This window comes from Pristiophorus japonicus, chromosome 2 (assembly GCF_044704955.1).
Source record: "Pristiophorus japonicus isolate sPriJap1 chromosome 2, sPriJap1.hap1, whole genome shotgun sequence".
NCBI classification, from domain to species: domain Eukaryota; kingdom Metazoa; phylum Chordata; class Chondrichthyes; family Pristiophoridae; genus Pristiophorus; species Pristiophorus japonicus.
The window spans coordinates 126,016,947-126,032,146 of record NC_091978.1 but is presented as its reverse complement, the minus strand read 5'-3'; the positions used below and the strand labels follow the sequence as shown (position 1 = coordinate 126,032,146).

The following is a 15,200-nucleotide window of genomic DNA, read 5'->3' as shown; positions in this document are numbered from 1 at the left end:
CCCCACCCACCCATTCCCTCGATGAATGTCTGTCCCATTTTAACAGGGTCTGTGGCTCTTGTATTGGACTGTTCAGCCATCAAAGAACTCACTTTGGGAGTGGAAGCAAGTCTTCCTCGATTCCGAGGGAGTGCCTATGATGATGATACTAAATTGCTTCTATTTCGTCTGTATTGTACCTTATGCTACATTTTCATTTTATCATTGCACTGTAGTCAGTGTGCTCATATTTTGCACTTTACTAATCTAGTTTGAACTATGTTGTACACTGGAGTTGTATTTTAGCAATGTGCTCCACTGTACTTATATACTTCTGTATTATACTGCATTCTATTTTTGCAGTGTCTCATATTGCATGGTATTGTATTGATCTATACTGCAGCCATTTTTGTATGTGCTGTATTATCTTGAACTTTGTTTTACTGCTGTAGAATATCATTATTTGGTGCTGTATTGTACTTACTGTAGCACAACATCGCTGACTGCACTCTATCATTGTATTGTATTTCCGCACCATGCTGTATTGCACTTAACTCTATTTTTGCACTGACTGTAATTACACTCCTTCACTTGTCAGTCACCGCAGTCCGACTCATCCAGCTGTGAAAATAACCTCTGACCCCCGCATGTGTTACACGTTGATCCTCCCGCTCGTACTTCCGGTGCGGTGGGCTGACGTCTGCGCATGCGCGGGGGTCAGCTTCCGCTCTGGTCGGTGCGGTTCAGGTGAGATCGGGCACGGGGCGTGGGCCGAGACACGGGACAAGAGACAAGAGACAAGAGACGGCGGTTGTAGGCATGGCCTCCCAAAAGTGAGCTGGCGGTGGTTGAGGAGGGTTCCAGGGTGCTCGACCTCTGCCTGCATTCAGAGTTTGAGAGGAGAAGGGGGATGCCGTGGCTCTGCGCTGGGGATGGACCAGGGAGGCATTAGTTGTTGTTGTGCGGGGTCCAGAATTTCTTTAGATTGAGCCACCTAAACTTGTAGATTTCCTTCAAAGATAACACCTTAACTTCAACAATGGTACACATTACAATTAACAATGCAAACTGGATTGAAACTTCACAGTGGAAAAGCTAATGTTTCGACAATTGTCTCAAAAATACAGGTTTTATTTATAATACATGGTAATTTTTTATCATAAAATTAGAGCTTAGACCATTTAGGAGTGAAATCGGAAAGCAGATTTCACAGAAAGGGTATAGAAATCTGGAACCCTCCCCAAAAAACTGGACACTGTCAACTGACATTTTCAAGACAGATCGATAAGCCTTTGTTCGATAGTATCAAGGCTTATGGAACAAAGGCAGGTTAATAGAGTTGAAGTACAGATCAGCCATGATCTAATTACATGGTGGAGCAGGTCTGCTATTGGATTTAGTATTACCTGAGATCCATTCTAAACTGATTCTTCAGAAGCATATTTTAACATTTGAATATTCAAGAGTATATACCCCCCCGCGCCCAAAGATTCAGTCTACACGTTGTGCTGGAGTTAAAATATGGTGAGGCTATCCATGCTCACCGTTATTTATGGGGTAAATCGGACAGCAACTTCCACTGTCAGCACTTGCACAGTTAAATGCGGAAATCTGGAAGTTGCTGTCCAATTTTCCCTGCTCCCCCACAAGCTTTGCTACACATCGCCAATAGATTCGGGATTAAAATACATGAAGCTGTACTTAACCAGTAGTTACCCACTAAACACACCAGAAAAAGTTAGGGCTGATGTATTCAGGTGCAAGTGAATTTTTAACTGCATGCTAAGTCTTAATCACTGCCAAATAACCTCTTGGCCCAGAAAATTTAATTTTGTAAGTGTGGTGTCTCATTCCTTCAGAATTTAATTATTGTTGGCAATTTAATAAAATTTTAATTTGTTTTTACTTTCTCTTTGTCCTTTATCTCTCTCTCAATCCCATCTTTCCTTCGCTCTCTATTTTGCTTTCTGTTCATGATTTTACATTGATTCTAATTTATACTTCCTGGTTCAGATTCTGCGTGTCTCAGTGAGGATTCGTAAATCCTGATTGGTTGAAGAGATACTGTGTTACTTGTCCTGTTGACACAGGTCCCAGATCCCCTGTAGAGGGCGCTGTACAGAAAAGGATCCCTTAATAACCGTAAGTCGACGCTCAAAATCTCAAGTCTAGGCAGCTGTAAGCATAATGAACGACAAGCGCTCATTCTTTCGCTGCTGACCACAAAATGCGACCATTGTATCCAGTTTTGGGCTTCATACTATAGGATGGATGTCAAAGTGTACAAAAGAGATTTAAGATAAGAACAGAGATTAGAGGCTTTAGTTGTGAGGAGAGCCTAGAGAAACTGCAGCTCTTTTTGTTAGAATAGAGAAGGTTAAGGCCAGATCTGGTAAGGATCTTCAGAATTATGAACGGTTTTGACAGGGTAAATGGAGAAAAATTATTTCCACTGGTTGGTGAATGGATGAGGTTTGGCGAATTGTATTTTTTTCAAGGTTTGGGTTCCCTCGGTAGAAACAGTGGTAGAAGCATAATGCAGAGTAGCTTTTAAAAGGGCAATGAATACATAACTTTAAAATAAAAATTTAAAATGTGTGGGAAAAGGGCAGAGGAATGAGACTAAGTTTTGAGAGATTTGCCATAGGTACAATAGGCTAAATTGATTACTTCTATATCTTTTGTGGTCTCCTCAAATAATTACAAAAAGTGCACCAACTCCAGTGCTGCTGTGCAAGATTTGAGATTTTGTTAACTTTATCGTTTCCAATATTACAAAAATTTGGGAGTCAACTGCAAAGATCTTAAGAAGTAATGTTCCTGTGTTAAAATTTGCTGGATGTGGTGCTGGTGGTTAATTTAAATGAAATTGGAGGTTTTTTTTGCCTAAAATAAGTGTTGAATGTGAGATAATCTGCATATTAATGTTCTTGATATTAGTGCAATTTTTTTCCAGAATATGTACTTTAAGCATAAAAATTATATTTTTACCAACCTGCTTTATGGTTGTGCATACTAGAAGTTACCGCTGTCAGTTCCCAAGTAAGTAAAATTGCTTTAATGTTTACTACACCACAGAGACCATTAAAAGGAAAAGGAAGTGTACGAAACATTTTCCAACATAAATGTACCCTTAATGTTACTTTTTTATGTGATTATTAAAATAAACTGAATGTTATACACATTAATTTGTGAGAAGGCTTGTGTTAAATTGCCACTATTCAATTTTTTGACTTTTGTTATGGGAAAAGTGAGTAGGCTCACTGCTTCATCACCACCATATCAGCAAACTAAATCCATAACCGGGCTCCTGACATATTTTTAATTAGATAAATATTTACAAATGTTAAAAGTACCACGATTTAAGGAAATATGTATATACTAAGGGGTCTATTTCCTATATACCTGTATTTGTTTCTCTTTAGCTTTGACAAGGCCATAGTTACTACATCATGATCGAATCAGAATGAAAAAGAGTTGCCTATATAGTCGACATGGTGTTGCCTTTAAAATCGTGTAGGGTTGAGTCCCTGTGCTACCTGAGATTTGAATCTAGCCACGCGTGATATGTTTTGTCAGTTCTCAAATGGGCGCCAGCTGGGTTAACTCTTGGTTGTTGAGCATTTTGCCTCGAGGGAGGGAAGAACTGACACAGGCTGCCATGGCCTCCACACGAGGTGTACTTCAGGGATGCCTCGTGGTAGCTAAACATCTTGCCTCATGGGAGGAAAAACTGATGTATGATCTGGCCTCCACTAAGCGCATCTCAAAGTAACTAAGCAGCTTATCTCGAGGGGGAAAAAAATTGACAAAAGGCCACTTCACCCAAAAAGCGAGTGCTTTTGTTGGTTGAGCACAAAGTAGGACTGATAGGAAAGTTGGGGCAATGTAAACAGCCTGACCTGCTAAGTAAATTAGCTCGCTTGCAGGCATCTTTTAAAAGTAAAATTTGCTTTTCATTTCCTTTTGTAAGTGAAGATGTTGCTTTTTAGGTAACCCCATAAAGTTAATTCTATAAGTAGATATGTGCACATGTACAGAACAGGGGGTTTTATTAAAAAAAAGACAGTTGATCTGCGTATTCTGAAGAAACGCACAGATATTGTAGGACTATGGGGGAAGAGCAGGGGAGTGGGACTAAGTGGATAGCCCTTTCTAACAGCGGGCACGGGGCCAAATGGCTTCCTTCAGTGCTACATGATTCAGATTTTTTTCCAAAATAATTGAGCAAAAGTTGAATAATTACTCTGTTTTCATTTGTTTAATGCCAATTTTCTCGCTTTTTAAGTGTCACTGGCTCTTTATAACATTTACTTAAGTATTAGCCGAGCAGACTAATGTGTAAAAAATAATTATTGCTAATACAGGTTGAGCGTCCAAAATCCAGAACCCTTGGGACTGAGGCCTTTCCGGATTCCGGATTTTCTGTTTGTTTTCTAATGTCACGAATCCAGAAACACCCGAGCCCAGGTTCGGGTATTTTCGGATTTCGGGACATCAGAAAGCTGGGGGGAATTCCCGCCGAAGAACTGTTCGGACCGTCCAGCCCCGCCAAGGAGGTCGTTGTCGGGCGCTGTGGGGCCCCACCGAGGAGGTGTTGTGGCGGCGAGGCCCAAGGGCGGGCAGGGTCATCCGGTCCGGATTCTGGAACATTTTACGGATTCCGGACGACCCTGCCACGGATCGTTCCGGAACTCCGGATTTTGGACGCTGCACCTGTGTCTTTACAGTTACATTGAAGTGAAAGGTAAAGATTTTATATTTACTATTTAGAACATCTTGATTACTGTGTTTGAATCAGCATTGCTCCAATTTTCAGCTAGGAATCATATTTAACTGAGTGCAAATGTAAGTAATGGTGATGAGTATAGTATTAATAGAGATGCCCAGTCAAAACATTGTCTATTATCAGGATATTATCAAATGATCTATAGGTTAGGTTCACATTACAATTAGCTAAAGGTTGGATAGTTTTCAGAGAAAAATGTTCATGACATTACTGGCTAGTGTAGACATTTGTTTTCAGATTTAGCTGATAAAATATAACACTGAATAAAACCAAGCTAATCTGTGGTTATTGAAATACTTGTGGTATCAATTTACTGACTTATAAAAGTGTTTGACTAACATTAAACACCTAAGGTTTCTGAAAAGCTGATATGCAGAATGTTCAGCTGGTATCCTTTCCATGAAATACTGGTAAAGGAGTTCCATATGGAAGGATTAGGTTACAGTCCTTGGCAGCAAGTCCTTTGAACCTAATGAATATTAATGAATTTTTAGTTTCTTCTGGTAACATCTTCACAGCATAAGGAAATGTCATTATCCTAACAATTCAAAAATAGTATTATTAAGCTGCTAAAAATAAAGTACTTTCGATTTGCCAATGTGAGGTCCTTAACAAAGACTTGGAAAAAACTGAATAGAATGGTGGATGTACTGAATTTTTCAACTTGCCTTGTACTGCAGACTAGAATGAATGGTAGGATGTCCTGTTCGGATTGTGTTTTTTAATCGGGAACTGTTCTTTTTTCACTATAGCCTACATATCAGGCTTTGTTGTTGAAGAGTCACATTTATATAGCGCCTTTCATGATCGTGGGACGTCCCAAAGTGCTTTACAGCTAATTAAATACTTTTGAAGTGTATTCACGCATGTGGGGAAACGCGGCAACCAATTTGTGCTCAGCAAGGTATCTCATTGCCGTTTGAGAGAATGTGTTTCAGTAATGTTGGTTGAGGGCTAAATATTGGCCAGGACACTAACTGACTGCCAGGAGGTGAATGAGAGATTTGAAATGACATCCCATGATTTTTCCATTCTGTCCCAGGGGAGAGAATTTTATTCCTGGTGCTTCTGAGAGGAGAAACTGGCAATTTTGACTGGAAGGAACATAGTTACATTGTTTGATTGGAAGAGCAAAGGCTTTTAAATAAAAAGATATTTAAGCACTTGGAATGGTTTAGTAACTGTAATGTTGGGCTTTTGAGTAGCGATCCCTATTTTGGGATGATATTTGCACTTGGCAGTACCCCAGCATCAGTGCGGATGGGGCAGCAAATAGTGGTTGGCGGGTTTTTTCCACATGACTCTATAGTGCAATTTTGCAAGGAGTAGCATCAGTAGAATGCTCAAATATCCATGGGGTAGATTGTTACAGCATCTTGACTGAGGATAGTGTGGATGAAGGGTGTATTTAAAGAAGAAAATGTGAATGGTGGTGGATAGAGTGCCAGTGGTATTAACCCTAATGTTTTGTTTAACTTTTATAGGTCTTGGTGTAAGCAAAGATGTTGGACATAAGAGGTTGGGCAGAGTACATTGTTGAATGGGCTGCAAAAGACCCTTACGGTTTCCTTTCAACAGTTATCTTGGCACTAACCCCACTGTTCTTGGCAAGTGCAGTATTGTCATGGAAATTGGCAAAAATGATCGAGGCCAGAGATCGAGAGCAGAAGAAGAAACAGAAGCGTCAAGAAAATATTAATAAAGCAAAGAGACCAAAGAAGGATTGAACATGTAACCAGGAAACATTCCCTTTCTTGAACTAAAATGCAGCTTGTTTTGCATATTTAACAATTGCAGTTATATTTGGCAATAACTTCAAGGATGGCACCATAATTCAGTGACTTGCTTCATTAGATATGTGCTTCTATCCTCTAATATTTCAAGTTTTGGTTTTTTATGATATCCTTTAATATTGGGATGAACACTTTCACTAATGCTTTACAGCTAATTTTCTACTCTACTGTTTACTATTTGAAATAAGTGTATACATTCTCATTCCTCGTGTACCTATTTCGTAAAGTCTGTCGTCTTGTTGACTGAAGGTGTACTGAGACATTGCACTGAAATCAATATATTGATACATTCATAAAAATAATGTTTGAAAGTCAATATAAGTTTACTATTTCTGAATTTAAAAATAACCTGTGTAATTTATATCCAATTCTATTTTGCTAAAAACCTGAACTGTTACTGACTGAATTAATTCAGTTGCAAAATAATATGAGGGTAGGGAAAAATGTGAAATAATTTTCTTCAGTAACGTGATGCGCAATAAAGCCTTTGAAGGCCAAGGCTGCATTTCCAAGTGAAAATCTTTGGCAAGATATTTTTATTAAGTTTGCTAATAGCCAACATGATGAAGTAAATTGTATTACAATGCATCATTGCAACACTTGCATGTAGTGTTATGGAAATGACGCAAGATGCTCTGTTGTCTGAAAACAAAATGTTTGCCAAATACTTTTACAGCAGTAATCAGTGAGAATGGTGTTTTAAAAATCTTTCCCTACCCATAGTGCAAATGAAAAAGTGCAAATAACATCTTAAAACTATGTATAAGAGCTCGAATATCATTATTTCAGTCCAGTTTCTGATCTGTAAATCCACACCAATATTTCCCCATGCTTCTAATGGACTTCTCTGGTAATTATATTAAACAGTACCTTTTGTACCGAGCAAATTTCCTTGGGATCTATTGAATGGCATTAGTTGAATGTGGCTGTATTGATCATTATTCTATTTCAATGGCAACACTTGTATATTTCTCTCTGCCACTGGACACTACGCTGCAAAAGGGAAGATCCGCACAAGCTCAAGATTTTATAAAATCTGTGATTTGTCATGATTTTGGCGACAGTGGCACCAGGCTGTTGCCTAGAATTGTGGCTAAGTTACGGAATTATGTCCATCAGTGGCTCATTGTTGCATAGCCACATATTTTTATTTCTGTACTTTTTCCTTTTTAAAAGTTTTAAAATGATTAGAAATTATTTACTGATGGTTGCACTAAATCTGTGTCAGTATACAAAATGTGCTGTTTGGTTCCTGTAGCAGCACAGGATAGGCCCGTGACCAATGCTGTCATTTGTATGATTCTATAGATGCGGCTGACTAAAACATAATGGCATTTGGTAATTGGTTGAGCCTTAATTTCCAGTCTCCATTAACACTCAAGGGGCTAGAAATTTGGTTTTCGAAAACGGTATTTTTACGCCAAAATTACTGTTTTCGCTTTGCTATCATTAGTAGGGCCGATTTTCGGCCTTTAATTTGCGTAGCGGTAAAAATCGGCATTGCACAAGGATTCGCGGCGCAAACCATGAATTTCGGCAACTTGAGTCTGGGGCCAATAGTGCTGCGAGAGAGGACTTGGGAGTGGGGGGGAAAACAACAACACAACAATTGGAGAAAAAAAACCTCTCAAAACCCTTACCTACTAAATCGATGAAAAAGAATTTTAAAATAAAAACTTTAACTTACCTTTTTTGCAGGTCTTCATACTGCTGCCGGCAGGACTGCAACGCATGTTTTTCCCTGTCGGTTTTCTGGGCGCAGAATACGGGTGCGGAGAGAACCAAATTTAGGGCAAAAATGCTATTTCGGGTGTTGCACGGCAGCGCTCCTCTCCCCAGGGGTACGTGGAAAGCGCCTCCACAAAAAGGTCAATGGAGTTCCCGCCGACTGGGTTTTTGCCGCGGAGGGTGAAATATCGCCAAAAACCCCGTCGCAACGGTTGTGAATTTCTAGCCCCTGTTCTCTATTACATCAAAAATTGTTGCACAGCTTGTATATGTTGGTCAGTTATAATAGTATAAGTATAAACATAAACTGGTTTCTTGTTTTTTATCAAAAAAAAATCCATGGTTAGCAGAAGAAGAAATGCTTTAAAATAGTAGATTCTTAATCTAGCATGTACCAGTGAATGTGCACGTATAATACAGGAGTAGATTCTTGAGCTAGCGGCCCTTCGAACCTACACCACCATTCAATATGATCATGGCTGATCATGCAACCTCAGTACCCCACTCCTGCCTTCTCTCCATACCTGCTGATCCCTTTAGCCGTAAGGGCCACATCTAACTCTTTTGAATATATCCAACGACCTGGACTCAACAACTCTCTGCGGTAGAGAATTCCACAGGTTCACAAACTCTGGGTGAAAAAGTTTCTCCTCATCTCGGTCCTAGATGGCTTACCCCTTATCCTTAGACTGTGAATCCTGGTTCTGGACTTCCCCAACATCGGGAACATTCTTCCTGCATCTAACCTGTCCAATCCCGTCAGAATTTTATGTTTCTATGAGATGCCCTCTCATTCTTCTAAATTCCAGTGAATATAAGCCTCGTCGATCCAGTCTTTCTTCATATGTCAGTCCTGCCATCCTGGGAATCAGTCTGGTGAACCTTCGCTGTACTCCCTCAATAGCAAGAATGTCCTTCCTCAGATTAGGAAACCAAAACTGCACACAATATTCAAGGTGTGCTCTCATCAAGACCCTGTGCAACTGCAGTAAGACCTCCCTGCTCCTATATTCAAATCCTCTTGCTATGAAGGCCAACATGCCATTTGCTGCCTTCACTGCCTGCTGTACCTGCATGCCAACTTTCAATGACTGATGCACCATGACACCCAGGTCTCGTTGCACCTCCTCTTTTACTAATCTGTCACCATTCAGATAATCTGCCTTCCTGTTTTTGCAACCAAAGTGGATAACCTCACATTTATCCACATTATACTGCGTCTGTCATGCATTTGTCCACTCACCTAACCTGTCCAAGTCACCCTGCAGCCTCTTAGCATCCTCCTCGTAGCTCACACTGCCACCCAGCTTAGTGTCATCTGCAAACTTGGAGATATTACATTCAATTCCTTCTTCTAAATCATTACTATATATTGTAAATAGCTGGGGTCCCAGCACCGAACCTTGCGGTACCCCACTAGTCATTGCCTGCTAGTCTGAAAAGGACCTGTTTATTCCCACTCTTCGCTTCCTGTCTGCCAACTAGTTCTCTATCCACCTCAATACATTACCCCCAATACCATGTGCCTTAATTTTGCACAACAATCTCTTGTTTGGGACCTTGTCAAAAGCCTTTTGAAAGTCTAAATACACCACATCCACAGGTTCTCCTTTGTCCACTCTACTAGTTACATCCTCAAAAAATTCTAGAAGATTTGTCAAGCATGATTTCCCTTTCATAAATCCGTGCTGACTTGGACCGATCCTGTCACTGCTTTCCAAATGCGCTGCTATTACATTTTTAATAATTGATTCCAGCATTTTCCCCACTACCGATGTCAGGCTAACTGGTCTATAATTCCCTGTTTTCTCTGCCTTTTTTAAAAAGTGGGGTTACATTAGCTGCAATCCATAGGAACTGATCCAGAGTCCATGGCATGTTGGAAAATGACCATCAATGCATCTACTATTTCTAGGGCGATTTCCTTAAGTATTCTGGGATGCAGGCTATCGGGCCCTGGGGATTTATCGGCCTTCAATCCCATCAATTTCCCTAACATCATTTCCTGACTAATAAGGATTTCCCTCAGTTCCTCCTTCTTGCTAGACCCTTGGTCCCCTAGTATTTTCCAGAGGTTATTTGTGTCTTCCTTAGTGAAGGCAGAACCAAAGTATTTGTTCAATTGGTCTGCCATTTCCTTATTCCCCATTAATGAAGTCACCTGACTCTGACTGCAAGGGACCTACATTTGTCTTCCCAATCTTTTTCTCTTCACATATCTATAGACGCTTTTGCAGTCAGTTTTTATGTTCCCTGCAAGCTTCCTCTTGTACTCTATTTTCCCCCTCCTAATTAAACCCTTAGTCCTCTGCTGAATTCTAAATTTCTCCCCATCCTCAGGTTTGCTGCTTTTTCTGGTCAATTTATATGCCTCTTCCTTGGATTTAACACTATCCTTAATTTCCCCTGTTAGCCACGTTTGAGCTAACTTCCCCCTTTTATTTTTATGCTGGGTTGAATTATATGATTGGAGGGCTTTTTAAAAAAAAAAGAAATGAGAGATTTTAGATATCTTAGAAACATAGAAACATAGAAAATAGGTGCAGGAGTAGGCCATTCGGCCCTTCTAGCCTGCACCGCCATTCAATGAGTTCATGGCTGAACATTCAACTTCAGTACCCCATTCCTGCTTTCTCGCCATACCCCTTGATCCCCCTAGCAGTAAGGACCTCATCTAACTCCTTTTTGAATATATTTAGTGAATTGGCCTCAACAACTTTCTGTGGTAGAGAATTCCACAGGTTCACCACTCTCTGGGTGAAGAAGTTCCTCCGCATCTCGGTCCTAAATGGCTTACCCCTTATCCTTAGGCTGTGACCCCTGGTTCTGGACTTCCCCAACATTGGGAACATTCTTCCTGCATCTAACCTGTCTAACCCCGTCAGAATTTTATATGTTTCTATGAGGTCCCCTCTCATTCTTCTGAACTCCAGTGAATACAAGCCCAGTTGATCCAGTCTTTCTTGATAGGTCAGTCCCGCCATCCCGGGAATCAGTCTGGTGAACCTTCGCTGCACTCCCTCAATAGCAAGAATGTCCTTCCTCAGGTTAGGAGACCAAAACTGTACACAATACTCCAGGTGTGGCCTCACCAATGCCCTGTACAACTGTAGCAACACCTCCCTGCCCCTGTACTCAAATCCCCTTGCTATGAAGGCCAACATGCCATTTGCTTTCTTAACCGCCTGCTGCACCTGCATGCCAACCTTCAATGACTGATGTACCATGACACCCAGGTCTCTTTGCACCTCCCCTTTTCCTAATCTGTCACCATTCAGATAATAGTCTGTCTCTCTGTTTTTACCACCAAAGTGGATAACCTCACATTTATCCACATTATACTTCATCTGCCATGCATTTGTCCACTCACCTAACCTATCCAAGTCACTCTGCAGCCTAATAGCATCCTCCTCGCAGCTCACACTGCCACCCAACTTAGTGTCATCCGCAAATTTGGAGATACTACATTTAATCCCCTCATCTAAATCATTAATGTACAGTGTAAACAGCTGGGGCCCCAGCACAGAACCTTGCAGTACCCCACTAGTCACTGCCTGCCATTCTGAAAAGTACCCATTTACTCCTACTCTTTGCTTCCTGTCTGACAACCAGTTCTCAATCCATGTCAGTACACTACCCCCAATCCCATGTGCTCTAACTTTGCACATCAATCTCTTGTGTGGGACCTTGTCGAACGCCTTCTGAAAGTCCAAATATACCACATCAACTGGTTCTCCCTTATCCACTCTACTGGAAACATCCTCAAAAAATTCCAGAAGATTTGTCAAGCATGATTTCCCTTTCACAAATCCATGCTGACTTGGACCTATCATGTCACCTCTTTCCAAATGCACTGCTATGACATCCTTAATAATTGATTCCATCATTTTACCCACTACCGATGTCAGGCTGACCGGTCTATAATTCCCTGTTTTCTCTCTCCCTCCTTTTTTAAAAAGTGGGGTTACATTGGCTACCCTCCACTCCATAGGAACTGATCCAGAGTCAATGGAATGTTGGAAAATGACTGTCAACGCATCCACTATTTCCAAGGCCACCTCCTTAAGTACTCTGGGATGCAGTCCATCAGGCCCTGGGGATTTATCGGCCTTCAATCCCATCAATTTCCCCAACACAATTTCCCGGCTAATAAGGATTTCCCTCAGTTCCTCCTCCTTACTAGACCCCCCGACCCCTTTTATAACCGGAAGGTTGTTCGTGTCCTCCTTCGTGAATACCGAACCAAAGTACTTGTTCAATTGGTCCGCCATTTCTTTGTTCCCCGTTATGACTTCCCCTGATTCTGACTGCAGGGGACCTACGTTTGTCTTTACTAACCTTTTTCTCTTTACATATCTATAGAAACTTTTGCAATCCGTCTTAATGTTCCCTGCAAGCTTCTTCTCATACTCCATTTTCCCTGCCCTAATCAAACCCTTTGTCCTCCTCTGCTGAGTTCTAAATTTCTCCCAGTCCCCAGGTTCGCTGCTATTTCTGGCCAATTTGTATGCCACTTCCTTGGCTTTAATACTATCCCTGATTTCCCTTGATAGCCACGGTTGAGCCACCTTCCCTTTTTTATTTCTATGCCAGACAGGAATGTACAATTGTTGTAGTTCATCCATGCGGTCTCTAAATGTCTGCCATTGCCCATCCACAGTCAACCCCTTAAGTATCATTCGCCAATCCATCTCAGCCAATTCACGCCTCATACCTTCAAAGTTAGCCTTCTTTAAGTTCTGGACCATGGTCTCTGAATTAACTGTTTCATTCTCCATCCTAATGCAGAATTCCACCATATTATGGTCACTCTTCCCCAAGGGGCCTCGCACAACGAGATTGCTAATTAATCCTTTCTCATTACATAACACCCAGTCTAAGATGGCCTCCCCCCTAGTTGGTTCCTCGACATATTGGTCTAAAAAACCATCCCTTATGCACTCCAGAAAATCCTCCTCCACCGTATTGCTTCCAGTTTGGTTAGCCCAATCTATGTGCATATTAAAGTCACCCATTATAACTGCTGCACCTTTATTGCACGCACCCCTAATTTCCTGTTTGATGCCCTCCCCAACATCACTACTACTGTTTGGAGGTCTGTACACAACTCCCACTAACGTTTTTTGCCCTTTGGTGTTCTGCAGCTCTACCCATATAGATTCCACATCATCCAAGCTAATGTCCTTCCTAACTATTGCCTTAATCTCCTCCTTAACCAGCAATGCTACCCCACCTCCTTTTCCTTTTATTCTATCCTTCCTGAATGTTGAATACCCCTGGATGTTGAGTTCCCAGCCCTGCTCATCCTGGAGCCACGTCTCCGTAATCCCAATCACATCATATTTGTTAACATCTATTTGCACAGTTAATTCATCCACCTTATTGCGGATACTCCTTGCATTAAGACACAAAGCCTTTAGGCTTGTTTTTTTAACACCCTCTGTCCTTTTAGAATTTTGCTGTACAATGGCCCTTTTTGTTCTTTGCCTTGGGTTTCTCTGCCCTCCACTTTTCCTCATCTCCTTTCTGTCTTTTGTTTTTGCCTCCTTTTTGTTTCCCTCTATCTCCCTGCATTGGTTCCCATCCCCCTGCCATATTAGTTTAACTCCTTCCCAACAGCACTAGCAAACACTCCCCCGAGGACATTGGTTCCGATTCTGCCCAGGTGCAGACCGTCCGGATTGTACTGGTCCCACCTCCCCCAGAACCGGTTCCAATGCCCCAGGAATTTGAATCCCTCCCTGCTGCACCATTGCTCAAGCCACGTATTCATCCGAGCTATCCTGCGATTCCTACTCTGACTAGCACGTGGCACTGGTAGCAATCCCGAGATTACTACTTTTGAGGTCCTACTTTTTAATTTAGCTCCTAGCTCCTTAAATTCATTTCGTAGGAACTCATCCCTTTTTTTACCTATGTCATTGGTACCAATGTGCACCACGACAACTGGCTGTTCTCCCTCCCTTTTTAGAATGTCCTGCACCCGCTCCGAGACATCCTTGACCCTTGCACCAGGGAGGCAACATACCATCCTGGAGTCTCGGTTGCGGCCGCAGAAACGCCTATCTATTCCCCTTACAATTGAATCCCCTATCACTATCGCTCGCCCACTCTTTTTCCTGCCCTCCTGTGCAACAGAGCCAGCCACGGTGCCATGAACTTGGCGGCTGCTGCTGCCCACTCCTGATGAGTCATCCCCCTCAACAGCACTCAAAGCAGTGTATCTGTTTTGCAGTGGGATGACCACAGGCGACCCCTGCACTACCTTCCTTGCACTACTCTTCCTGCTGGTCTTCCATTCCCTCACTGGCTGTGGACCCTTCTCCTGCGGTAAGACCAACTCGCTACACGTGATACTCACGTCATTCTCAGCATCGTGTGCTACGTGTAATTTTATAAGAAACATTTTGTTAGAAACAGCCAAGTCAACCCTTCCCCACCCTACATTAATACATTCAAAATAATGGTAGTGACATCTGGACTGGTTCCAATAGTGTTTCAAGCCTTGGAGAAAATGAACAGGATTTTTTTTTTTAGGTAACAAGGAATGTTTTGGGGCTAGATCGAAGTATGAATTATTGTTTGGGGGTGGGGGGGTGATGAGGAGAGGGCAGAAGACATTTAAGTTGTTGGTTGAGTTGAAAATAATTGGTATCTATTTAAATTAGAAATGGCAAGATTTGGTAAATGTATACAAGCATCTAGGAAGAAGGAAGTATTCAGGATAAAAGAATACAAATGTTTGCTAGGGATTATAAATACCAACAAACTGAAGTATACTTGCCCAGAAAGCACTTGAGCTTTGTAGGATTGAGGTGCATGTATAATTGACCCATGAGGATGTTTAAAATTGTTTGAAAGGTAGATGAGTTTAATATAACTGAGTAGAAGTGGGTAAATACCCTGTGTGG

At 41.5% G+C, this 15,200-nt stretch overlaps 1 protein-coding gene across 2 annotated transcripts; it reads left to right on the top strand.

Annotated features, from left to right (window-relative positions):
• Nucleotides 1–669: 669 nt before the first annotated feature.
• Nucleotides 670–7,448, top strand: smim15 (small integral membrane protein 15). Of its 2 annotated transcripts, none has more exons than XM_070862554.1 (3): nt 670–726; nt 1,993–2,121; nt 6,253–7,448. In XM_070862554.1, the coding sequence occupies exon 3, from the start codon at nt 6,271–6,273 to the stop codon at nt 6,493–6,495; it is 225 nt and encodes a 74-aa protein (XP_070718655.1). In that variant the 5' UTR covers nt 670–726; nt 1,993–2,121; nt 6,253–6,270; the 3' UTR covers nt 6,496–7,448. The 2 variants fall into 2 exon arrangements, with proteins under 2 accessions (XP_070718655.1, XP_070718654.1); XM_070862553.1 differs by having other exon boundaries at nt 726–812.
• Nucleotides 7,449–15,200: the final 7,752 nt, after the last annotated feature.